The sequence below is a fragment of the Convolutriloba macropyga genome, chromosome 12 (genome assembly GCF_964194025.1).
Source record: "Convolutriloba macropyga chromosome 12, txConMacr16.3, whole genome shotgun sequence".
In the NCBI taxonomy this organism is placed as follows: Eukaryota; Metazoa; Xenacoelomorpha; order Acoela; family Convolutidae; genus Convolutriloba; species Convolutriloba macropyga.
This window is the reverse complement of record NC_134479.1, coordinates 43,247,824-43,275,490: the sequence shown is the minus strand read 5'-3', so window position 1 is coordinate 43,275,490 and position 27,667 is coordinate 43,247,824. Positions and strand designations below refer to the sequence as shown.

The 27,667-nt window shown below is 33.4% G+C and overlaps 1 protein-coding gene across 11 annotated transcripts; it reads right to left on the bottom strand.

Moving 5' to 3' along the window:
• LOC142350584 (innexin unc-9-like) lies at window positions 1-27,258 on the bottom strand. Of its 11 annotated transcripts, none has more exons than XM_075402460.1 (8): window positions 26,641-27,258; window positions 15,061-15,524; window positions 9,505-9,692; window positions 4,475-4,643; window positions 3,862-4,041; window positions 2,624-2,817; window positions 1,922-2,050; window positions 1-529 (listed from the first exon to the last, which is right to left on the bottom strand). In XM_075402460.1, the coding sequence occupies exons 2-8, from the start codon at window positions 15,197-15,199 to the stop codon at window positions 80-82; spliced, it is 1,449 nt and encodes a 482-aa protein (XP_075258575.1). In that variant the 5' UTR covers window positions 15,200-15,524; window positions 26,641-27,258; the 3' UTR covers window positions 1-79. The 11 variants fall into 11 exon arrangements, with proteins under 11 accessions (XP_075258575.1, XP_075258577.1, XP_075258576.1 ...); XM_075402462.1 differs by having other exon boundaries at window positions 26,679-27,258; XM_075402461.1 differs by having other exon boundaries at window positions 15,061-15,569; window positions 26,705-27,258.
• Between the last annotated feature and the right edge of the window lie 409 nt (window positions 27,259-27,667).

Below are 27,667 nucleotides of genomic sequence, written 5' to 3'. Positions count from 1 at the left end.
TTTTCTTCGGTATGGCAATTCCAACAATTCCGAAAGCCAATTTTCGTCATGCGGAGCAAAACTTATGAAATTAAGTTGATCATTTTTTCTTGTCGCAAATATCTTCGCAACTCCGAGTAGAAGTCACGTCTAAATTAGTAGCAAATCTCTGATACAAAGGCGGTGGTTTGGAATCATTCACAATAGCGGCAGTTATATTTCTGGGGGGTAATACAGGCGCGTGAGAATTGTTGGGGGGTTCGGGTTGGAACAGTAAATTCTCCTCGCTATGGTAGCTGTCAATCGTATTTGGTGCAGTGGGCGGAGCGGGCGCGGGGGTGGGAATTCCGGCCTCGATTCTGGCCCTCTCCAGTCTTTGTTGTTTTCTTTGCTCTGTTATTTTGATTCGGTGGAGCTCGAACATTTCCGAAAGCAGATCCGAGATGAAAATAGAGGTTGTATTTCTGCTCAGCATTCGAATAATGAAAACTCCATCTTGTTTTAGATAGCCGTGCAGAAATCTTTTCAGTAGTTTCTTGTCTTCTGGTGTCTAAACACAAAAACCAGCAATTTGAAATTCCAAATATTTTTGAGTTTTATCTAAATCCAACTTATGATATCCTGGGTCGAGGTTTAATATCCTTGGTGAACTTTTGTAAGAAATGCAGTGAGAGTGGTGAATATGTCTAAGAAATGCGTTGATTGCGGTGGCGGTGAAAAATGTATTTCACTACATTTCACCGCATTTCTTACAAAATTCACCGCATTTCTTACAAAAATTCACCGCATCGACCTTTGTGGCAAATTAATGTAAGAAACGCGGTGAATGCAGTGAAAAAAAATTCACCGCGTATTTCTTACCTCTTTTTTCCGGTGAATGCGGTGAATCGCGGTGAATTAATTTTTTTTTTCACCGCGTTATCGGTATTCTTACAGAAAAGACGCTTCTGCTTCTATACACGGGTTTGAACCTCTTACCTCCTACATGCATACAACTTCCTATTACACTGCGCAAATTGTCACTTACTTCAATGATATTTCTTTTGACTTTAAGTAAACGTTGGAAAACAAATGCGTTGAATGCAGTGGAAAAAAAACCACCGCATTTCACTGCATTTCTTACAAAAATTCACCGCTAAATTCACAGCATTTCTTGCAAAATTTTACCGCTTTTGTTTTCCAACGTTTACTTAAAGTCTCAAAAAATCACATTGAAGTAAGTGACAGTTGGCGCAGTGGAATAAGAAGTTAAACACAAAAAAATTCACCAAAAAAACTTTGACCCGGGAGACTTCAATGGTTCTCGAGCGTTTCATCATAAAAATGGTCAATGGAAATCAAAAGAACTTTGTGTTTTTTGAAATATAACTGGTAATTATTATAGTACTATACACACAATTCATACTTGAGCTAGTTCGTAGGCAATTACAACAAAGCCCATTTAGCTTAGTGGTTACGACTTTCTACTCGAATTAAATGTTACAAGTACCCACGCGGAAGTTCGAATCGCATATAAAGCAAACTTTGTTGGCGGTAGTTAAGCTGAACATATTGTTTTTCTTGAAGTAAATTTTGCTCAAAAGTCAGACTGGCCAGTGTAAATTGTGAAATGAACAGAGTACTGGGCATCCTAAAAAACAGAATGTCTTTTGACTCATTCAGCGCTGATTTGCTCTGCCACCACCCTCCATGTAGGGATTGCAGAAAAAGTACTCATATTTCTTTTATCAAAATATAGCAAGTTATCCTGAGTACTTCAAAACAATTCATTAGTTACAGAAAACACTTTCTACCGGGATTGATGATAATCGAAAGTGGGCAAGGCCGGTTTATACTTTTTTTTCAGTTTTTATACTTTGGTTAATTTAATTTTTAACGGAGAACTCATATTTTTGTCGCTATGGCCATTAAATATCAGTGGACATGAAGATGACGTGGTGACCTGTAATTTGTTGGCGAATTTGAGATGTTTTCTGACATATTCGTCGCCCATGTAGCTACAGTTGAGAAACCATCTTGTGAGATTGATACTCGTTACAACAAACACAAACGCCAACCAGAACCACACAACCTAAATTACCCACACATGTTTAAGTCAATCAAGAAAAAGCGACTGCATCAAATTAGTGCGACTGCAACTGATGAACAGCTACCACATTTGCCTGAGTTGAGCAACTACGAGAGACTTTCGTATTAGGTGCAACAGTGGAGATAAACTGAGTACAAAAAATTTATAGTCGCATAATCTTGTCTTTTTAGACGCATGCACCAGTGTAAACAGACGGATTTACTTTTTTTGTAATTTACGCCAGATTATGACACAGACATGAAATAATTTTTATCTTGCTTAATATCTGAGTTAGAATTATGATATGAAAGAGATGTTAATTGCAAATTACGATACCGAGATTAAAATATGTAATTAAAAAATTCCAGATAATTTTTGTCTAGAGATAATAGATGAGAAATAAAAGATAACAGGCAACAACTAGGCAGCTGAGTGGTAAAAAAATGCCTAAAATCAAACCATGAAATTGACAATTTTTTAGAATTGATGCGGCCATAGATGAAAACTTTGAAACTGTTCACAGACAGAAAAATATGATTGAACGAAAAAACGATAAGAATGATTAATTTGACTGACCAGGAAGACCATTTCGTTGAACAAGTTGACAGGCAGAACACAATTCATGTTGTGTGTCAGGATGCTTTCCTTTCCCCTCTCTTGTACCCTGCACCACGTGACCCTTGGGAAAAGAGTGGTGACGTCACTAAGTCGCTTTCCCTCCATTATCATGCTGAACATTATGTCGAATCCATACCAGCGGTAGCCTTCCCCTGAAAAGGTCACATAAGGGTAAACATTGGCGAAGTCACTGAAAGTTCAATTTTTAGATTTTGCTAGTTTACTATCCACGTATCCACTAGATTATTGTCTATTTAAAATATAGGAAAAATAAGAAATTGCTAATTCCTAAACGACCGCAGTCAACAAAATTCTCAAACGCATGAGAAAACTGAATAAGGTGTCCCCTAAATGTTAATTTCTCTTCAACTATTTCAATTTTTTTTTAAAATCGAATTCTTATTCTATCAGCAATATTTGACCCAAGATGGTAATCTTTTTCTGGTTTTTTTTTTTTTGGGGGGGGGGGGGGGGGGGGGGTTGAGAGATTATTTGTGAAAGACACGAAATGGTGAAAGCAAAAGTTCTGTAAAAATTTGTTGCACTTTTGCTGCTTTCCACTATATTACGTAAGAGTTATTTTCGATCAAAATCTGAAAAACCAACCCAATGATTAAAAACGAAATTCATTTTTTTTCTCTTCATTTTTTTTAATTTTTAGTTGCTGCGGATACCGGTACACGACTATGTTTCGCATTAAGTAACAAAAACTACATTTCGCATATTACGCATTTATAGACGTGGGATTGATCAGACGTACAACAGAGACAATAAATTTTTCTCAATAAATTATTTTTAAAACAACTTCCCCTCGTTTCTGAGACAAAGAAGTTTCTGAACTACTTGACTTTGTTATACAGGCTGTAGTGATATTTTTGCATAAAAATTTTCCATACACGGCAACTAAGAAATGAAAGTCATTTTTTAATTATTTAGGCGCAAAAAAGTGTTTTGACAATTTCCCTGTTTCTGCTAAATTTTTTATGATCTTTTTTTTGTTTACTGAGAAACCATTTTTGATCTTAATATGTCTGAATGATCAAGATTCCACAAATTTATAAACGATTTAGTATGATTACTGAGAATCATGACTTATGGTTACTAAGATTTTTTTAATGTGTTCAACCATCGTACATGCGAGAGCACAGTTTTTTAGATTTTTTTTTCAAAATCACGCGACCTATTTAGAAACTTACCCAACCATAATGACAACACAAACATCTGACCCACGATGTTGAGAATGAACAAGGCCTTGACAGCAGGGTACGTGTAAGTTAGAAAATTTCCATAATGTCGGCTAATTGAGACAATGCACCTTCCGCTGAGAATTGAACGCAGTTTGCTACACCACGTGTCGCCTGCTGACTTCTGAAGCTCTGAAAAGTAAAAAAAAATGAGGCAAAATTATATCCGATTTCAATTTTTTATGAAAATAATTAGTTGTATGAATTGGATCGCTTCGGAGGTTTTTCATTTTTTGAACGATCTTCACGTTATTATCTTTCAAACGATCTATTTAAATGTATAACCGCTACATACAAAAATTATTTATTACATAACTTAATTTACATAATCTTTAAAATCAAAAATAGATTAGTATTTTCAGGTATAAAATAGCGTTTAAAGAACACATATTTCTGTCCAAAAGCTACGAAACTAAATTGACGTGAATTATCTGCCGTTTTATTCAATAAAACAAAAGTAAAATTAAGTGAAAGGGATGTTTTCAAACTTTTGATTTCGTCGTAGAAAAAAGAAATAAAATATGGGCCAAAGTCTGCCAGTATGCGTTAAACCAGTTTGTCTAACCTAGATACCTGTCGATGTGTCTGGACAACCGCGTGATCAAAGTTGACCAGGCCATCTCGTCAATTTGCACTTGGAAACTGCTGGCATGTTGTGTCACTTGTTCGAAGTCAAAGCCAGCGTATAAGTAGATTGAGCGCCATAGAATGTGAGGCAGCATGAAGAATAATGCCTAAAAATTAAGGAATATATTGTGGACAAATAGTTCAATGACTGAATGAAGTTAACGTTTAGCTCTGTGAACCCACCGATTTAGCGCTACAACTTTCTCATACTCACGCCGGAAAAATAATACGCATTTCTCAGCTGCAATAAATAATATCGAAAATCTAAAGTTAGTTGGGATTTTTTTCAAGACTATCAGCTATTTTATTCCTCATACTAAGTCTGTTGAAGAGTTGTTTAAAATTCATGTTTTTTTAGGATTTAGTTTTTATGTTTCCCGGATCGAGGTTTTTAGGTGAATTTTTGTAAGAAATGCGGTGATTACGGTGAATGCAGTAAAAAAAAACATTTCGCCGCTTTTAACCGCATTTCTTACAAAAATTCACCGCCAAATTGACCGCATTTCTTACGAAAATTCACCTCATTTGCTTTCCAACGTTTACTCAATCTGATTTAAATCCACAAGAAATATGATAGAATTAAGTGACATTTGGCGAAGAGGAATAAGAATTTGAGGTCATGCAAGAGGTAAGAGGTTCGAATCCGTGGAAGGAAACTTCTTTATTGTAAGAATACTGAGAACGCAGTGAGAATAAATAATTCACCGCCATTCACCGCAAAAAGATGTGAAAAATACGCGGTGATAATATTTTTTCTAACCGCATTTCACCGCATGTCTTACGAAAATTCACCGCCAAACCTCGACCCGGGTCGCATTTGGCTTATTTTTTTGGTTATTTTTATTTTCTCGGTTTAGTCTTTTCGGCTCTTCCATGCTTCTGTTGTTCTCATTTCTACATTTTTGAGGAATTCACACAAATTTGAACAACTATGTATAGTACTGCAATAACTTACAAAATGGCTCTTATAGAGAATCAAAAGACTTTTCAGATTGCTGAATCCTTTCCATATCTCTACTGGGATAATTTTTGCATAGTTTGAAAAACTATTTTAGATACATCAGTTTTGACATTAATTGGTTTCGGAGGTTTACAGAATTTTGCCAAATTTGCCGCAAAATAGCTCAAATATTTTCGAAATATTCACATTTTTCTCGCCAATGAAACAGTTGTTTCCAACCAATTATTTCCGTGGAATTTAAAAGCTGAAGACACGTTGATGAGTCTTTATCAAAATTCTCGTGGAAAAGATTTACCAATTACAAATGCTAAATATTATTTTCCTCACTAAAAAAAATGAATTATATTATTCAACTCTCATCCAAAAATTTATAATTCTTGCGCTTATACAAAAATAAATTATTTGTCAAAATTGTTTGGTTACATGACTATTAACTGCAAATTAGCTCTACTCAAAAATAAAAAGAAATTTCTGTCATCCCTAAGATTTAGCAAATATATACAAGTGTTTTGAATGGACCTACCTCACTCAAAAAAAATGAATTACTTGATTAAGTCGCCATCAAAAAATTTATCTTAAGCTTTACACCTTTTGTATATCGGTTTCTTGATATTTTGTTATGTACAAAAACCATATCTAATTTGCTCTCTAGCTATTTATATTAGTCAGTTGGAGCGTTCAGTAAATTTGATTCTTAAGTCAGCAGAAAAAAATTCACTACATAAGCTGAAGTTTGGTTAGCCAGCAATTTTCACAAAAAATTATATGTGTAGCATATAGTTATTGGGCAAACATACAAAGGAGACGCGTTAGCTGAAAGCAAATTTTGTGTCGGCAGTTTTGTTGTCAATTTTTTTCTCTTTACATGGCTATTTACAGTATGAGAAAATATACAATATATCCATATATTTTGTTCTTCAAGACCAAGTTGATTTCTTTCGAAATTTCTCTAGATTTTCCGATCACAAACTAAGAGTCGGAATTACGAGCATGTTTTGTTGTGGTTCAGCATATCATTTGATCCCATGTTCATTTGTGATAGTTTCAGAGTATGTGTCAATGAAGCATTCTTTTGGGCGTGAGGCACCACCAAAGTATCTAACCTTACATTTATAACATGGCAAATATACTATGTTACACTTTAAATTATCTCACCTAGGTATTCTTTTGCTGAATAAACGTTCTTGCGCTTGTGACAACAGTGTAAAATATCGTTCAAATTTTAGGTATTTTGACATACTGGCAGTTTTTTTCCTGATATCAATTTTTCTAGTTATACAGTATCGTAATAAATACTGAATAACTAGATAATGAGACCAGATAAAAAACAGCCATATAAATGTTTATATGTTAACTTTGATTGAAACAAAAGCAGACATAGAACGGATAAGGCAACTGTTCCAGCTTATTTTTCAGCTTATTTTACAGTCTATTTTTAATACAGCTAGGCTTTTGTACAAACCTAAGCTAGAAATCTACTTTTTTGGTGGGACGATAATGTTAAAAAAAAACTGGATCTATAGCAAAAAAAATTCTTCTTATATTTAACTCAATAATTCTTTGTCGCATTAGAGAATGGAAATTTCTTCAGTTTCTGCTTTTATCTTCGTGATTCCCACATTTTCTCAAAAAGATGGAAAACTTAATGCTTTATTGCTTTAACCTGAAATGTTGAAGTATTAGACAAAGAACCAGTCTTTTAAAGATGAGTTGAAACCACAACAACATTAAAAAGCGAAAGAAATCTAACATATTCACCGCCTATTGCTCTCCCATTAAATGGGGCACTACATTTTGATTCAATAAATGTGTCAATGAGTTTACTTCAAAACCTACCAATGGTACAAATTCCTGCCATCACCTTTTAATAATTTTGGGAACATTTTTGGGTGAAAATTGTAGCGTTTAGTATTGCTTCCAGTTATGCCTTTTAATTGGGTTTTAAAACCTCATCACCATTCAGTCTCTACTGTCAGAATATGTAGTTTTCCTTTTAAATATAATTTCCTCTAACTGAAAAATTTGTTGGAAAGCTGAGCAAATTCAGTTGATGCTGAAGGTGAGCGTTGGAGTGGGTGACAGTTTTGGAGTGGTTGAAGACTTTTTGAGCGACTACGCTACAATCAAATGACCTGAACCGTGGATGTCATCAATTTTTTTGTTTCTTTTTACAATTAAATGCAAATCTGATTTTGTAATTTTACAAAAGTTTTCAAAAAAGTTGTTGCATTTACGAGTATTTGCAAACCAATCAGTTTTTGATGTTTCTTCAGAAGTCGAGGTCGAAACCTGGATTGACACGAGACAAGACAAATAATGCTAGGAAATGGGCGGATGGCTTCACGAAATCATTTGAAACAAAAGTGTTTTTCGGATACTCTTTGTCATTCAAAGTGTATCCGAAAAATAATCTTTGTCATTCAAAGTGAGCATTACGTGGCCATGATGTCAGAAAAGACAAATTTCAACAAATTTTGACTTTTGTGGAAACAAGCATGTATTTAGCTTAAAACTTTTTCAGCTTTTTTTTCGTTTCGGTAGATATTGTATCCCTGGTAAAGCAAAATTGAACTGAATTACCCTAATGTCACTTGTTTCCAATCACGCTTACATCTCTAACCTCAAAACATGGGTCGTGAAAAAGCAAAACAAAATTGAGCATGGATACTCAACTTTTCGGGAAAATAGTAATGGGAAAATAGTGAACAGGTCAAGAATCGAACCAGTGAACAGGTCAAGAATCGAACCTAAGCTAGAAATCTACTTTTTTGGTGGGACGATAATGTTAAAAAAAACTGGATCTATAGCAAAAAAAATTCTTCTTATATTTAACTCAATAATTCTTTGTCGCATTAGAGAATGGAAATTTCTTCAGTTTCTGCTTTTATCTTCGTGATTCCCACATTTTCTCAAAAAGATGGAAAACTTAATGCTTTATTGCTTTAACCTGAAATGTTGAAGTATTAGACAAAGAACCAGTCTTTTAAAGATGAGTTGAAACCACAACAACATTAAAAAGCGAAAGAAATCTAACATATTCACCGCCTATTGCTCTCCCATTAAATGGGGCACTACATTTTGATTCAATAAATGTGTCAATGAGTTTACTTCAAAACCTACCAATGGTACAAATTTCTGCCATCACCTTTTAATAATTTTGGGAACATTTTTGGGTGAAAATTGTAGCGTTTAGTATTGCTACCAGTTATGCCTTTTAATTGGGTTTTAAAACCTCATCACCATTCAGTCTCTACTGTCAGAATATGTAGTTTTCCTTTTAAATATAATTTCCTCTAACTGAAAAATTTGTTGGAAAGCTGAGCAAATTCAGTTGATGCTGAAGGTGAGCGTTGGAGTGGGTGACAGTTTTGGAGTGGTTGAAGACTTTTTGAGCGACTACGCTACAATCAAATGACCTGAACCGTGGATGTCATCAATTTTTTTGTTTCTTTTTACAATTAAATGCAAATCTGATTTTGTAATTTTACAAAAGTTTTCAAAAAAGTTGTTGCATTTACGAGTATTTGCAAACCAATCAGTTTTTGATGTTTCTTCAGAAGTCGAGGTCGAAAACTGGATTGACACGAGACAAGACAAATAATGCTAGGAAATGGGCGGATGGCTTCACGAAATCATTTGAAACAAAAGTGTTTTTCGGATACTCTTTGTCATTCAAAGTGTATCCGAAAAATAATCTTTGTCATTCAAAGTGAGCATTACGTGGCCATGATGTCAGAAAAGACAAATTTCAACAAATTTTGACTTTTGTGGAAACAAGCATGTATTTAGCTTAAAACTTTTTCAGCTTTTTTTTCGTTTCGGTAGATATTGTATCCCTGGTAAAGCAAAATTGAACTGAATTACCCTAATGTCACTTGTTTCCAATCACGCTTACATCTCTAACCTCAAAACATGGGTCGTGAAAAAGCAAAACAAAATTGAGCATGGATACTCAACTTTTCGGGAAAATAGTAATGGGAAAATAGTGAACAGGTCAAGAATCGAACCTGAAGGAATAGAATGATAGGGACCCACTGGTAGTACTGCAGCTCCACGTGGTCATACTTGTCTATCTTTGGGTTGTGATGGGAATCTAGAGGAGCGTAGAATGTGTTTGTCACCCAGCAGTAGGCATCACTGTACTTGATCCACTGCCCATTGAAGTTATTGGGAGACCAACATACTATGGCCTCTCCTGTAAAAAAAAAATCTCAATGATTTGCCCTTGTGAACAAACTTTCCCAATATAGCCCCTCATCAAATTTTAGCCCTCGCATTATAGTATATTTACATGGATGGAGGGGGTGGGGGGCTGCGATGTGAGTCGTTTCACCCTAAGCGATTTTTGCTGCCCTACGGGGGTCGTGAAGTACTCTTAATAATTTTGTGTAAAAAAATTCACAATGTAAGCGTAGTTCACGTTGAAGAAAAATGTAAATTGGACACCCGTACTTTGGTCGCAGTGAGTTTCATTGCTGTACCATTCAAAATCAAGTGTAACCATTACTGTACCAGACAAAAAGCAGTATAAATACTTTTGCCAGTCTGCCCAGAGACGATTAGGACACATCCCAATCTGTCCTTCTTCTTTGCAGCCTCATTTACATTATTGGTCAATACTGCACAGAATGTTTCACATCAGACTGAACATACAAAGAACTGACAGACTGTACATAGCATATTTTGAAAATTTCGAATAACTCGATCTCATGCATGAGTATTTTAAAGTGGCGATACCCTCACGAGCTTCTATTAGCTACACTTAACGACGAGAGCTTTGGCAGAGGCTGTGAATACAGCCCTCGTTGCAAATTTGACTTTGACTAGCTATACTTCTACTAACTACACCGCAACTAACTCGCACATCGACATAGAAGAGAGAATGAAAGAGTGAGTGAGTGAGTGGTAATTATCGAGCCGCCCACGCTAGTTATAATCGTGCTAAGATAAAATTCAGACGCTAGTTAGCTATGCTCTGGATAAAATTAGCCACTTGCCCTAACACTTCAGAAGGAGTTCATAACAAAAAAGTCATGCTCGAATGAATCACCCCAAAACGCAGACTGCGAATTCTCAAATGTGACATGATCATAGTAAGGGTCATGAAAAAAATCATAATGTTTTTGCTGCTGATTCAGAGCTGATTCACACTTAGTGATAGGTACGGGCAAAATAAATAGACAAAGTTTAATCTAATAACATAAAATAATTTGTAGTTGATGCGGATCTAATCTCTTAAATTGAAATTAAATTCGAATTAGATTAGAATATAATTTCAGAAATCTCCCTCATAAAAGCTGTAAATATTAAAATCATGGATTTTAATTACACAAAGCGTTAATTTCAATTTTTTAAGGCCAGATTTTAGTGATGATGCGCGTGGAATGTAATTTTTTCAACCTTCAAAAAGTACATACGTTGAGAACGTGAAATCTAACGACAACTTTCTGAACGTTTTTTAATATTTTCTTTGTTTTTGTGAACTCTGCTTACGTTTTCTCGCTTATATGCTTCAAAAACCGGCAATTGAACTTAAGGTAAGCGTTGTTCACAAGGGTTGTATTGAGATTTGTTTTGGAAGCAAATTCGTATCATAAATTATTTGGTGGAAAGAAATTTTGGTTGCTGAAAGGACTCTTAAACTATTTGGTGGCTCAAACGACTTTTATTTGGTGGCAAGAGATTATCCGACCACTAAGATGGGAAGCTACAATGAAAAAAAAAATACAAAAAAAATTTTTACAAAAATTTGCATAGACAAGTAACACATGTCTACAATGATTAAACTTTGTATAACCTAAAGGATTTGGACGAGTCGTTACTCACTGTGTATACAAAGGTTAATACAAAAATTTTATTAAATTTTTAGTTGATTATGGGCCTACTTTTTTGTTCCGACCCCTCTCCGAGGGGGAGGAACTATATACTCAAATGGGTTTTTTTGTTTAGACAATATTGGCCGATCGATATAATATTCGGAGAGTTGTGAGTGGTATCATTAGAAAGCCCGTCCAGCGTAGAATATGGAATTGAAAAGATTTTTTCAATTTTAGTTTTTATAGGGAGTTATTGAGATTTAAAGTTTTGCGAATAATTTGTGACGTAATTCAGCTGTTTTTATTCAAATTTTTGACCAAATTTTCGATAATTTTGACCAATTTTTGTCAATTTTGCTAAAATATGTCAAAATTGTTAACTTTATTGTTATAAATTTTATATGTTTTGATAGAATAGGGTTACTTAATTGTTCGATCCGAGTTTTTTTTGGCTAGCATTTAAGCTAAATTTTTCAAAGTTGAGCTAGTTGTAATCCCGCTGCTTTCAAGGGTCTTTTGGAACTATCATGTTGCCAATCTTTTGCAAATTTAAGGTCGATAATTATACAAAATACCTTATTTATTTTTGACAAAATAAAAAATATATTATACAATTGATCTATTTTGCAACCATTTCAACATTAAGAGTTTTGTTAGACGCTCAGTAATATCTCGGCCCATCCTGATCTCACCATGGATCTTTTTGATAGAAATTTTTTAGATTCTTTTGGGGCGCGATCTCTTTTTCAAAAAATTTTTGTTGCGTAAACGTTTTCTTATTAAATTATGACGATAATTCCAAAATCAGGGCTCAATTAACAATAGATCTTGTTTACAAAAAACGAGACCTAACGAGATTATATTATTATGGTTCCAGAATTAAGCTCATGGTTTTTATAGCTCAGACCAATTGTTTTCATAAAAATTTTATGAATTTCTTGCGTTTTGTTTTCATTTGCCATTATTTTTGTAATTCGATGACTTAGTGTCCTCAATCAAAGACCCAGTTAACTATAAGAAGTATGAAAAAATCTAGAGAATTTTTTCAGTTGTTATCTAATATCTGTTACGACTATAAATAATATTTTTTTTGAGAAAATGTCGGTGAATTTTTGAACTTTGCCACTATTTTTTCTTACTTGTCTCAGCTTTGGGCGCAATCTCAGTAACAAAAGACATAAACTGACTTCCTGGTAGTTTTAAACTAATTTCGGTAACGATTTTATATTCAACTAATCGTTTCTTTATTTTGGTACTAAGCGTTCTCAATTTCTCTTTTGTTTTTTGCCATAATTCCATATTTTATGAGATCATTTTCTTTCCTTGTCAAAATATCACATTATTGACATGTCCAATTAAAGGAAGTCAATTTAGGAAAAATTCAGAACGTTGGAAGAAACCGTATCTATATCTGTTATTTTTTTGCATTTTGGCTGAGACACAGTTATCTCGCGAAACTGTGGGTTTTTCCTTATTTGCCTATGTTTACCTTTCTTTTCGTTGTTTTACGCCATATAATCAATAACGATAGATCTTAATTGCATCCGCAAGAGGAATAATTCAATCTAATTAAAAATTTCAGTTTATAGATGTTTGTTTCAATGACTACTAAATTAAAATATAAAAAAAAGTTTTTTTTTCATCTGTCTCCTTTTTGCTTTTTTTCTTCACCATGTAATTCAACCTCACTCATTAAAATTCTCAACTAAGTTTGCTGATTCAAACCTTTTGTCAAGCTGGGTTATATGTTGTGACTGATTGCTTTGACCGTTTATTTTCAAAAAAGTTTTCGAGATTTCTATACTGTTCAGTTTTTCATTTTTTTTGTTATCATGTGTTAGTAGTCTTTTTATAAGGAAGACTCGTTGATCTTGAGATGAAATGAAATTGATGATTTACAGTTCCTGCAAGTAACATCTTGTAATTACAGTGCCTTGAACAGTGTCATGTCGTAAAATTGTTTCAAGTTTGGCTTCTTTATGAACTTGTTTTTTTTTGTGGGCTCGTGACTCAAACTCATTATTAATTGGCTTCCTTAGGTGTTGAACACTTATCCATAGCTTTTTGTTGTAATCCTAAGTCTGTTGTGAATTTTGAAAAAAAAATGTTTGCAAATATAAATTTTGGATTTTGAGCTTCGTCTTTTTTAAATAGTTTTTCGGTCGATTTGTAGCTCAGTCTCTGTAAACACGGGTCACAACCCGTTTCCAGTGAGCTATAACAACTTTAGCTTCAATTACTTCTTTCCCTGCTTTGTTACAACTGTTTTTACGAGATTTCATAAAATATTGGCTTTCTATTCATTTGTACATTTAAAGGGATTTTTGGTTTCTTTGAATTATAACAAAAATCGTTAATCCCATTGTTATTCCCAAAGTTTATTCAACTTCGCACCTATTTGCTCTTTTTTGTCGACCTGTTAACCAGTCGCATCGGGGATCAGTCCCAATTTTTTCCTAATTAGTTATAGGTTATATTGTTTTGGTATTTATCTGATGCAATTTTGATTTCATTATGTTTTTTTATTATAGATTTGGTTATTATATTTTATTAGAATTTATTATAATTTTGGTCGTTAATAATGTTTTTTGTTTGATTTTTATTTTTGTCTTTTCTAGGATTCCTATTATCGACAACATTTATGTGCCCTCTAGCGTGGCGTTATCGTTTTCATTGGTTGTTTATTGAATGATGTGTAAGTCTTTGAAAGTTTTCTATCTCTTCATGATTTGGTAGCCAACTAAGTCAAGAATGTGGATGAGTGGGGTCGGAACATTATGTGCGTACGCACATTACCGAGCCTCTTTGTTTTACTGTCTACTCGATAATTTTTAGTGAGCATGATAATTTTGGTTGAATGACAATTTAAAAAAAAATTAGCTGATAAAGCTTGGCTCTGGTTAAATTTCTTAAATATTCAATTACAATTGTTGGCGTATATTATGTTTCTAAAGTTATCTTTAAGGAAGAACTTTATTTCTTTTTTACAACATCATCATGACTTCCACGTTACATTTTTGGCTACAGAAATTGAATTGTAAAAAGCGGTAGATCAGATTGGACGCAGAAACTAATCATTAGCATTAACAGGTCAACAAAATACAATGAGCAATTTTATGATTTGCATGGAATCTTGGGAATCACTAACTTATCATAAAACTTTCCTTTTGTAACAAAAAAGATGCTGAACAAAACGTGCCGAGCAATATACGATAAAACATTCAATGCGATAAATTCAATAACATTCAATAAATTTTCTTTTGCGTTCTATCAAAAAGTGAAACTCAAACCTTTTAGGTGGCTGTTTGGCCAATTAGGCTTTCAAATAAATTCTCGGTTAGCTCTAACTTTAGAAATAGAGCTCCGGCGAACAATTTCAGCGCAAACACCGGATTTGGCTGTTGCCAAACAGAAAAAAACTTCAACAATCACACGAATGAATAATGGTGTATTCTCAGAGGGTTAATTCAGAGTGTTATGTAATCTCACGTACCACTTCACAACTCGCGAAAAAATTGTCCTGCAAAAAACTCAGCGATTTGCATCCAATTAAAGAGAAGTTTAACCATAGTCCAAAAAACCAGTACAACCTTTTGACGAACATAACTGTCAAATAAATCACTGTGAAAAATGTGGAACGGCATCTTGCAGAGATATAGGTTATAGTGTTCCATACAGCTTAGAATAAACTATTTGTAATTTTTCGAAATACTGTCAATAGTTTATAGACATGAAGAGAAGACATACCCACAAACTGTCGTGTTGTGACAAGCACCCCAAGTGTGATTAGCCCAAGTGAAGTGTATCTGAAGTTGAGTCTGTCTGCATAATCGCTGTCCAGTCCTGAGCCCAGAGTGCCCAGTTTAGCTAATATTGACTCTATCATTTTTACAGCCCCTCTTTCTCTAAGTGCTAAATTTAATTTAAAATTTCATGGATCGATTCGTTGAATAAATAAACTTCGAGATCTCCAATAAGAACGATAGTACTCAAATCTAAATAAAGGTAGAATATTGGAAAAACGGATTAGGAAATAACTGTTTAAAGCAGAATTTAATGCGTTTTCATTTCTGGTAAAACTTAGTTTAATTTGCTGAAAAATGGCAGTTTAAAGTTCGAAAAGGAAATAAACACGGGCTGAGTAATAAGACGTTGTAAGTAAAGGCTGTGTAAAGAATGAAAAATAAATGAACAAATTCAGCTTATGCCATCTGAACAAAAACTCAAATTATTATATAATTTGCTATTTTAAAAATCTGCAAAGCGCAAAAATATTATTTTAAAAACCGTAATTTAAGGAAATTTTAAGAACTGAGTTTTATCAATCATTATGATTAAAGTTGTAAAAATATTACTCTATTAGCGGAATTCAATGACTCAAAACGAACCGTAAAAGTTCAAATTCCCTAAATTATCAATAGAAATAACTTTCACGCCAACTTTCTCCAAAAGCACATTAAAATTTCATAAATCACAATTTTTATATCTTAGTTTAAGCATGATTATCGAGTTTATAACTGAGTTTATAATTTTGGAAGCTGATTTATGAATGATTCCTCTTGGGAATTGAGGTGGGAAGTCAATTTGCACTTAGGAGTGATCAGAGAAGGGAAGGAAGTGGGAAAATAAACGTGGCTCCCCTTTGAAGTTAATTAAGCAATATTGTCACGTTTGTTCACGTGGAGAGGCGACCTCAAATTAGGTTACTTGGTCTCGTGGGGTGACCGTAAAAAAATAGGGTGGGGGAAACATTTGAAACTTGTTTAGGGTAGTGAACTTCCGTTATTGTGACTGTTGAATAATTTCAGAAGTTGAAATTTAAATAAGAAGTCACCCTTCTGTTTCCTTATTTTACCAATGAAGAACGGAAAAAAATACTCAGAAAAAGAGAAAAAATTACCATATGTTCCTTGTATTTGCAAAATTGATAATACTTTCTCTTTTTAGCAATGTTTCTTTTCATTCTTTTTTGTAAAATAAAGAAACACAATAGTGCTTTCTTATTTAAATTCAAAAAACATTTAAATCAAAAAACAGTCAACAGTTTATATATGATATACTAGAAGTCATAGAGAGATCGTAAATGATTTTGTAGACTTCATTTGCTGGCTGATACCAACATATTTTACTCTATGAGGCCTTCTCAAATGCATCTCCCACATGAACTGTCACAAGGAAATTTCACGATTCTTTTGACTTCATATAAAAATCAGGAATGATTTCTTTCAAGTGATACAAAAAATCTTATCACTAAAAACTTTATGTTATCTTTGATATCCTATAAAATCCTTGTGTCACTACTAAGAGTTGTCCACCCAAAAAGCAAAAAAGCGACAAAATACAATGAGATTTGTTTTCCAAGGGCGAGTTTCAATCAGTAGTAATTAGTGGTGAACAAATCTTTTTCTGTGAATGGATACTTGAAAATTTTTGGGTAAACATTTGGCGAGCGTTGAGTAAAGTTTTGAACAAAACGTTGAAAACATTCAACAATGCGCACTAAATGAGAATTAATAATTTTCTCAGCTGTTTTCAAAACGAATAGTAGAAATTTACATTATCACACTTCCGACAGAAACTAACATTAGCCAATTGGAATGCAAGTTTTACTTAAATGGTCTCTGAGTTTTTTCGTTTTTATCAGATCTGCGGAAGAGCTTGCTCTTGACTCTTTTTTTATATTTGAACTCTTCTAATACAAGACAGTGAAAATGATGTCCTTATATTTTGTTGAAATTAAAGCGCCACAATAATATAATCTCGAAAATTTACTCAAGACCTTGTAATGAAGCATCTCAGCTACAGCTAAATTTGGCAAATTCTGTAAAAGTTTTGGCGGCTAAGCTCTCATCATTACATAATTTGGATATGGTTGTCAGAATCTGGCCAATAGTAAAAATTTCTTGATGCTAATTCAAAAACTTGATTTCCCTGAATTCTATCATTCAATTGTTTGAAAAGATTCGCTCAGTGATGAGTCTTCAGCACTATTTTTTATCCAGACTTGTAACAGAAAGATGAAACAAAATCGATATAATGACAGTTATCTCGAAAAATACCAAAATTTTGACATAATTACATGTACTTTGTTTACAAACGGTCTGGCAAGCTCCATAAATTTCCACTTTTTGCTGAAAAAAAAGAAATTTACCCAATTTTTCACAGGCAATGACTTGGCAACATCCAAAGCATAAAAGAACCTTTAATTAAATTTCTTGTGGGTAAAATTAAGAGAAAAGGTAAGATCTGTAACGCACGTGAATTGAAAAGTTTTCCCTGTTTCCCTGGTTTTCTACCCGTATTCTATTAAAAGTCAACACCTGAGAAAAGCAATCAAATAAATTGAAAAAGAAAAAGAAACAAATACGGGCAGAGAAAACACTTGAAGTCTCTAAGAACACTCTTCATTTCGAAAGGTTGAAATACTGCGAAAACGGAAAGAATTCGATTTAATTCAAAAATGGCTTTCGTTTTTTTTCATGCCGTTGTAAAATATTATCAAAATTTCAATCGTTTTGTTTCTTTTCAACGTAATTTAGCGTGAAATTCGGATAAGTTCTATTCCCCAGCCCCACCCTCACCCCACATCTTTTCAGTGGGCGTATAAATATTGCCCCTTTCAGACGCACGAGCTGTTTTTGAAATGGTGACGTGCTAAATAACAACACATAATTTGCAAGTGCGGGTCATAAAAACACTGGGGGGTGGGGGGGGGGAGAACAATTCTTTTTTCTAAACGTAAAATTCATCTAAAGCTACCATCAAAAATTCTTTGAAGACAAATTAAGATGGGTGGTAATATTTAAGTTGAATCAAAGTATTTTCTATCAGCAACATTCGTATCGGGGTAACCGCCATAAATAATACTGTTAATTTCCGCCCTTCCTCAAAATGTCCCCGGGTTTTTCAGAATTATTTCTCCGCTCATCTGCATTTCATTTATGGTTCACGTGTATTTATTTCACGTTTACCCCCACACGCTTGTCTGATCGAATTATGCGTGCAATCATTTTTGGTAATTTTTCGCAAAATTCGGAAAATTTTTTGATGAAAAAAAGCAAAAGATGGCTATATAACCAAATTGTAATTACTAACATGCTCGACCGGTGGAGTTTTCCAGTCAAATAAGAATAAAATGCGATAAAAAAGTTTGAACAACTGTTTTCGATGTATTTTATGGTATTTACCGAGCAGTAATTTCAGAGTTAAAATCGAAATCAGTTCCAAGAAAAACTAATTCCCAGGCAAATTTAATTTTCATTTTTCCAGAAGTTTACGGGATAGATTCCAGCTTAAATTTAGAAGGGGATTTAAAGAACGCGGGAATTTTGAAGCAAACAATTCAAGCGTGAAATAATTCCAGGCCTTCAGGGAATATAACCAGTAATTTATAGACGTGTGAATAATCTTCAATCAGTTATGAATCACAAGGGAATAATATTATAACTTACTAAACGCAAACCTACAACTATTTACCAGCAGAAATAACCTGTTATAGATATATTATCGCGCCGAAGAAGGAAATTTCCCGGAAATATGTTTTCCTGAAAAATAGTATACGTGTTCTACCTGTTCCAAGACAAAATATTATTCCTTGCCTTGTCAGTCTTCGTTGGAAAATTTAATGGCGCCCAAATTACTCTTGTCTCAGCCAGTAAAAAGAAACAGCAAAAATATTGGAAATTAATTCTAGAGTCGAGGAGACTAATTTTTCGTCCTGTGAGGTCGCATCTGAAGTTCGAAATTTGACTATATTAACTGCAAATAATTCGAAAGTTTGGGGGAAATACATATTCAGTACGTATTCAGGTATAACTTTAAATCAAGAACGGAAAAAATGGATATTGCTCCATTTAATAAAATTTATTAACGAGAGTAGACCTACGAACAGAAACAGAAAAAAAAATGAAGCATAAAATTATGTTTCCAGGCCGAGGTATACGTCTGACCTTGTTCTTAAATGGCGAGAACCAATATAAAATTACAAATTAGCCACATTCTATAAATTCTATAAATTCCAAATAATATGTTTGTAATTTTTTAAAAAGTTTTGTTTGTGTCTTTAATATGTGTTTCTTTGTCAAAAGACTTTTTTAGAGCCTTATTTTAGTGTTGAAGAAATACAGCATTGAGCTAAAATGATTGCGTTCTTATTTGTATTTGTTAAGAGCGTCAGATATCATAATTCCGTAGTTTTAATTTTTGATTAAAAAGATCAAAATAATTGACGCTTCGGGAGATGGCGGCGTTTCTTTCTCAAACAAAACTTTGTAATACTTCTGTTAAGATCATATATTTATTAATCATTGCTCTCTGACGTCAATTCCGCATTTTTTAATCTTCTTCCCCATGTTCGGCCTATTGAGCGAAAAGGTGGAGGAAATTATACTTAACGGGTATCTTTTTAACCGATCAATTAGGGCTAACTAATAGAAAACGCATAGAAAATCTATGAGTAATATCGTGAGAGAGCCGTCAAATGGTAGATCTCATCAGTTGTTGGATAAGCTAACTTAGCGTTTTTGAGTCGGCACAATTTATTGCACAAAAACAAGTCATTTGCAGCTGTATTCAGTGTTTTTTCCACTTCTAACTCAATTCAAAAAAATATTTTGTATACATATGTAGGTCTTTATGAGTGTTTAACACATTTTTGCTCATTTTTCGAGGATATATTTATTTAAGCCATACATTTAGCCTTAAATTTTGTGGTCAGATATAGCAATTTCTGACAATCATTGGCCTCAATTTTTCACAAACGCAACTAGTTTAGACCTGAATTTCATTAATAAACCCAGCATTTAGTTGATTAGCTTTGAATTTTACGCAAAATCCATCAGCTTTTAATAAACATCGTGGATTTTGAGCTGTTCAACTCCGTATTGTTTATGTTTTTTTTTGTTTTCATCCACAACTTTTTTGGTTCTTTTTTAAAATTAAAAAAAAAAACAAACGAATATGAAACAATTTTGTATTTTGTGTTATTTTCTGCATTGCAAAAACTGTAAAATACTTAGATTATTGCTGGCTTGATTCTATTTCGAATTAACAGTCTATTAATTGAGTTTACCGTCCCCCTCTTTTTTAAATTTCTACAATTGCTCCCGTCATTTTCGTTTCCTCAGGCAATTTGTTCAAATCTTTTTTATTAAGTCCCCTCCCATTGTGTGACATAGTGGATCAGCCTCAAATTTTGAGCAATATTTCTTCGACATCATCGCTCAATCTATTCATCTTCTATAGATGTCCCACTTATAGGTCAAGCTATTATGAATTTTGGGCAGTACCCTTTCTTGTCGGGCGGTAAAAGATCGAGGTACTTATGTCGCCTTTGGCATATCGTACCCAGCTCCTGCTACTCGCACACGGGTCTAAAATTTTGCTATCAGCATTATTGATTTCCTCGCTTTGGTGTGCCTGAAACCGATTGAGCAAGCCTGCTGAAGGCAACTGACAAACAATCTGGGTGCCAACTTCTGTTGTCAGTGAGTAGAGCTATTCGCGTCAATGTCTTTCTCTCCAATTCAGTGAAAACACTTACTGATTCAAAAGCCTCGTGAATGAAATGAACACCTATGTTGGCATTTTGTTGGAAAAATTGTTCAAACTTCCTTTCATCAACAGCTCTCGGGGCAAAACTAGACCTCACCGCAATAGAAAATATACTGGGTTGCAGTGGTGACGTAATCGTTACATCTAGAGCTGCAGGCTGTTCAGCAGATCAGCAAGTTAAATACACATCACTAGGTGGAAAATTTGTTTCTGGTATCACGCTTTTCTGCTCACAAACTGACGACAGATTGGCACCGCTGCACGCGGACAACATTTTGTCCTTTAGCCGGTCGTGCCGCAAAATCATATCGCCCCAGCCATGACCTTAAATGGCTTCATCAACGACTGAAACTATGAAAGAAGCGAAACTATGAAAAAGAGTGAATCGTGATAGCTATGGATATCAATTTTTGTATCAATAAATCTTAGTTCCGTAAATGCCAAAAGAGCATCGATTTGCTGTAAAATGGTCTCATGAAAATTGTTAGATTTTCGGTATTTTAATTGTCATTTTTGTGAGGAGTGTAAGCCAAGAGGCAGATCTGAGCTCCAGTCGTAAAAAATGTGCAAAAATGCTGGTTTCAATTTATTCACTAATCTTGTCGACACGATATGAAGGTCGATATCATCACCACAAATTTTTATTTAAAAACCTCTTCATAGAAAAATTTTTTTTTCTTTTCTTTACATGTTCGCAAGTGGCAAAACGTGCAAGCTCTTCGTCTCTGTCTGTAACTTTTGTACAGAATGTCAGTTGTGTTTTTATTTAAAGATTCTCCCCAAGAAGGCTTTGGCATGGTTTTTTCTTAAAAAAACGTATTTCATTTTAAAGGACAAAATTTGACCTGCTGTCATTATATCAACAGATTTGTGCAAATACTGATAAAATGCAATAATCAGCTGGACCATATATGTCAAAAATAATCTATAATTTGTATTATTTTTTCATTGCTTTTTAATTTTTTTAAAAACCAGCATCTTTATCGTTTTGTACAGAAATTGTGATAAAAATTTTTCATTATTCAATTGCAAGAACAACTTTTCCTCGTTTTTATTGTGTTTTAGGAACATGGGTTTATATCAACCCCAGATTAGATTTTATGCAACCTATAATTCGGATTGTAGTAAATATACCCGAGTTGTGATTATTTTGTGTTTGATAATAACACCTGTTTCAATTTACAACTTAATTTATCATCGTCATTTTAAATTTAGTCTTTTTGTTATTTCACTTTTATTGAGAGTGCAATTATATTATAGAACTTACAATACGGAAGAACAATATTGCTGCTAAAGACCTTGAATTCGTATAATACCAGAAACGCCTAATCTATGATAACCTTTAGTGATTTTCATTATCATAGTTGAAGCCAGAGATTGTTTGAGAAATTTACAAAAGTTGGCTTCCCTTTGGTTCTCAATAAATCTTTAATCCGCAGAAAGGAAACATTGGAACCGATTGGAAGTATCCCTATAATGAAGCAAAATTACTCGCTAATTTTGGGACTAGTTTTATGCTGGGAGACAAAACTTTTAACCCATTTCTCAATTGAAAGTTTTGATTTTTTTAGACAGATAAGAGAGAATTTCTGAGATTAGATCTTTAGTTTCTCCACGCAAGTTGATATAAATTTAGCAATCAAACCATTTTTTTTGAATTTGTAAGTTCAACGAGTTGACCTTTCGATCAGTAAAACAATTTGTTGATACCGGTGGAATCTTTTTGCTGCAATAAATTTATAGCAATAGCTGAAAAGTACAGTTATATTAAAAAAAACAATTAAAAAAATTTTTAACCGAAGCCTTGGTTAAAAATGTAAATATTAGTACAAAAAAATCATTTTTTATTATCGATTTTTTTTTCAATGGGTTCAACACTGAAGACTTAATGGTTTTATCCAGAGCTGCAGGCTGTTCAGCAGACCAACAAGGTAAATACACATCTCTAGGTTGAGAATTTGTTTCTGGTATCAGGTTTTTCTGCTCACAAATTGGAGACAGGTTGGCAGTGCAGCAAGCAGACAATTTTTTGTCTTTTAGTCGGTTGTGCTGCAAGGTCATATGGCCCCGGGCATGACCTTGAATGGCTTGATCAACGACTGAAACCATGAAAGAAGTGAAAATATGAAAAAGAAAGAAATGTGATAGCTATTTTTCTCATTGACATCAAATTTTGTAGTAATATATCTTAGTTCCGTAAATGCCAAAAAAGCATCGATTCTTTGTAAAATGGTCTCACGAAAATCTTTCAAGTTTCAGTATATTTAATTGTCTTTTTCGTGGTGAGTGTAAGCCAACAGGTAGATCTGAGCTGCAATGGTATCGAAAAAAGTTGCACAAATGTTGGTTCCAGTTTATTCACTAATCTTGTCGACACGATATGAATGTCGATATAATCACCACAAAGTTCTTTTTCAATCGGTCTTCATAGATAATATTTTTTATTTTTTGTTTAAATATTTGCGAGTGGCACAACGTGCAAGCTCTTCGTCTCTGTCTGTAACATCTGTAGAGAAGGTCAAATCTTTTTTCATTTAAAGATTGTCCCCAGGAATGCTTTGGCATGGTTTTTTCTTTAAAAAAGGTATGTTAATCGAGATAACAATATTTGTCCTGCTTTCATTGTATCAACAGATTCGTGCAAATAATGATGAAGTACAAAAATTAGCTGGAACATATATGTCAGAAAAAACTCTCTATGATTTCTATTATTTGTGCATCGCTTTTCTTCAAATTATTTTTTTCAAAGCCAGCATTTTTATCGTTCTTTACAGAAATTGTGATAATTTTTTTTATTTTTCAAGTGCAACAACAACTTTTTTCCTTGTCTTTATTGTTTTGTAGGAACATGGGTTTTTTCAAACCCAGTTTAGATATTTTACAACCTATAATTCCGATTGTCGTAAATACACCCGAGTGGTGATTATTTGGTGTTTGATAATATCATCTGTATTTGTTATTTTAACCTTCCTCGAGAGTGCATTTATAATATAGAACTTGCAATACGGAATAACAATTTTGTTGCTAAAGACCTTGAATTCAAATATTACCAGAAACGCCTAACCTATGATGACCATTAGTGATTTTCATTATCATAGTTGAACCGTGAGTTTTTTGAGAAATTCCCAAATTTGGCTTCCCTTTGGTCTTCAAGAATCCTCTAATCCGCAAAACGGAACCATGTGAACCAATTGAAAGTCTCTCTTATAATGAAGCCAAACTATTCGCTTACTTTGGCACTACCTTTATGATGGAGACAAAATTTTAAACGCATTTTTCAATTGAACATTTTGATTCTTTTTTCAGAGAAATAAGAGAGCTTTTCTGAGATTGGATTTTTAATTTCTCCACCCAAGTTGGTAAAAACTTAGCAATGAAACTATTATTTTCGCAAATTTCAAGTTCAGCCAGTTGCCCTATCGATCAGTAAAAATGTTTTTTAATGCCAGTGGAATATTTTTTTGCTGCATTAAGTTTTATAGCGATAGCTGAAAAGTACAGTTAACATGAAAGATGATAAAAAATATTTTTAACTGACGCCTTGAGAAGAAAATGAAAATATTAGTACAAAAAAGCATTTTTTTGTTATCAAATTATTTTCAAAGGAATCAACACTCAAGTTTGGTTTCAATATATTCCCACCTGATTGAGTAAAAGTAATCTTAGGTATTGTGCTTGTTGTTATTTAAAACTTTTTTTGTAGATGTCAGCCGGTATCAACTCAAATGATGAAACAACAGATCGGTCGCAATGCTTATCATGAAGTTTACTTAATAACGTGGGAGTATATTAAAACCAATATCCCTTAATATTAATTGGGCAACAATAAAAACTGTTTTGCTTATATAAATTTTAAATTTTAATTGGCTAAATTAAAGCAATAGTTTGCATCAGAGGTTTGATCCCAACGTAAACTCTTCCTGATTAGATTTTTTAGAACTTTAAGCAAAAAATGCAAAAATTAGCGCAAGCAAACTGCTTTGTTGATGTGCTTTGTCGAAAAAGGGGAAATTGGAGAAGTTTTTGACGCTGAGAGCGCTTGAATTAAAGGAGAGGAGTTTTTTTACTGGACTAGTTGTCTGCTGAAAAACTTGATCTAATTCGCCTCTGTTTTTATACAATCCTCATTTTTTTAATTTAACTTAATCAATAACTAAAAAGTGAAGTCGATTTAATTGGTGTTAATAATTTGTCGACCAAAATTCTCAAAAAACGTGCCCAAGTCGTTAAAAAAAGGTATAATGCTCAAATCAAATACTGTTATCTGTTGTCGCATAGATCAACGAATTTTGAATTGAACCAAAACAAATTTTACTACCCGGGTCAACGATCATACAACATTCTTTGATTTTGTACTATGTCATATATGATTCTTAGTATTCATACTAGGTCATGTATGATTTGTATGAATTCTTGGTAGTCATACAAGGACCATATATGATTTCCTAGAAATCATACAAGGATCATAAAAAAAAATTCAAAGACTAAAAACTGTATAATTTTGATTTTCCGTTGAAGTTGAAAAAATTTCTCGGATTTCATACAAGGTCATACATGACACATAATACATTGACTGGTGCCACAAATTCTCGTATAATGTAGTCAGAGGACTAATTAAATTATTATGTCGCATTTGCAATCCACATTTGATTCTTTGTGTGCACTAAAAGAGTAACTTTGTGGTTTAAACGTTTTCAGAAAACGAATTTGACGTGATATCCAATTTTTTTCTTGATTAATTTTTTTTATAAATGAGCATTTATATGTATAAACTGGCTTCAGAGTATGTCAAAAATTTTGTTATTTGTTTGGACTTACTCCTTTATTTTGTGCACAACTTGCAATTGATATTGAACGTTAGGGTCTTTTGGCGGATCACAATGTGATGCCGGGGTATCATATAGGTGATGCCCCACCGAATAAAAAAAACTTAAATGGTTAAAGATTTTCGAAAAATAGATGTATGATTCTTGGTATTCGTACTAGGATCATATATGATTTCTTGGTAATCATGCAAGGATCATATATGATTTCTTTGGTTTCATAAAAGGATCGTACTAAGAAATCAAGTGTGGACAGTATGAAATCATATATGATCCTTGTATGAAATCAAAGAAACTTCAACCCGGGTACTGTTCTTACTGTTCATTGTTCAAAGAGATCTGCTTTATAATTTTTTTCACAAGATACCAAACAGCTATTGGAACCCTTGCTTCGTTATAAAATTTAAAACCTTAATTCTCCTAAGTAACTATATCACGAGTATGATTCATACTGAAATAATAAATTTTGGAAAAATATCATAGAAAAAAATCTAGAAAGCAATTAGGTCTAGTTTTGATCATTTAATAGTATCCAAGAGAGGGGTGTCTGGCAGCAAAATAAGACTTGAAAAAAGTCAGACGCATGAATTCTGCGCGCATATATGAATCTATTGACGAAAAAGCGAAAAACAACATTAAGTAAAAAAGACTTAGAAAAACTTGCCCTCAATATTTATTCACATGAGAACAAATCAGATCAAATATAATTTTATTTATAAAAAACGCAAAATTTTGCTCAGCAAAAAAAAGATAAGCTATATAGTGCAAAAAAACTGGAAAACTGAACAGCACTTGATTAGAAAGTAATCCCGTAAAACAGGTAAAATTGAAGATAACTCTAGATAATAGGCTTTCGTGAATAAGACGCTTATTGACAATCTCTGCTGTCGATTTGCGCTTTCACCCACGCAGCATTCTAAATTGATGGAAAAAGAGAAGCACAAATAATTACCTGAAGAAATTTGACCCTTTTATTTTGTGCCGAATTACCGCTTTGCAGATTAAATGTAAAATACTTTTTTTAAAGCTGAACAACAATTTATTTCACGAGCTTTCTTTTCACAAAGTTCCTTGAAATTTTCCCGTTAATAATGGCGTCATTTTTGACTGATTGCGAATAATTCTCGTAACAGAAATACATTTAATGCTAATGACTAAATGTTTCTGAAAATTGAGTAAATAAATATTCCATCCATAATTTAGGAAAAGCAGTTTATGTTAGGGAAAGATAAATCGATGTAACATTTGAACGGACAGGTTAAAAACGATTGGACTAGACTGGAAAAAAATAAATCAAAAGTAATAAATTCGCTCGGTCACGTAAAGGCCCTAAATCGTGAAATGTGCGTATAGGGGTATGGCTTAGCTTTATATATTGTTGGTCAGAAGACAAGTAAAATTACACTCGCTTCGTTCTGTTATAGTACTATAAGTCCCTTAGGAGAGAAAATGGGAAGTATAAGAAAAGAATTATTACCCACAGAATACAGCAAGACTATATTTTTCATTTGTACGTACGTATAAGAAATGTTTTACATGCGTGCATATACGTATGCAAGGATTTCACGCTGATATAAGACTGCGGTATTTTCCTTGCTTCAGTCTTTTTCCCAAGCTAACGTTCTAAAATGGCATTAGCGGGACACGTGAAAGCTCGCTCTATAACCAGATAGACACAAATGAAAAGAGTATATTTTGCAATTCCTTGTGCAAAATTCGATGGTAGAATTTTTCCATGGCCTTTCAAATCAAGGTAGACAAATCAGCTACGTAAGCGGAATCAATGTGTTTAGAGGTATTCACCCGGCAGGAAAGGTAAAAAGGGAAAAAAGAAAGCAGGTTGGAAAGCCATTTTGAATGATCGAGTGATTAAACGTCTTAAAAACGCGGCTGGCTTCTACTAAGTGAAACGCTTGAAGCGATGAGAAATTGTTTATTTTGAAGATTGTGACGCGGTTCTATCAGCTTAAAAACAAAAC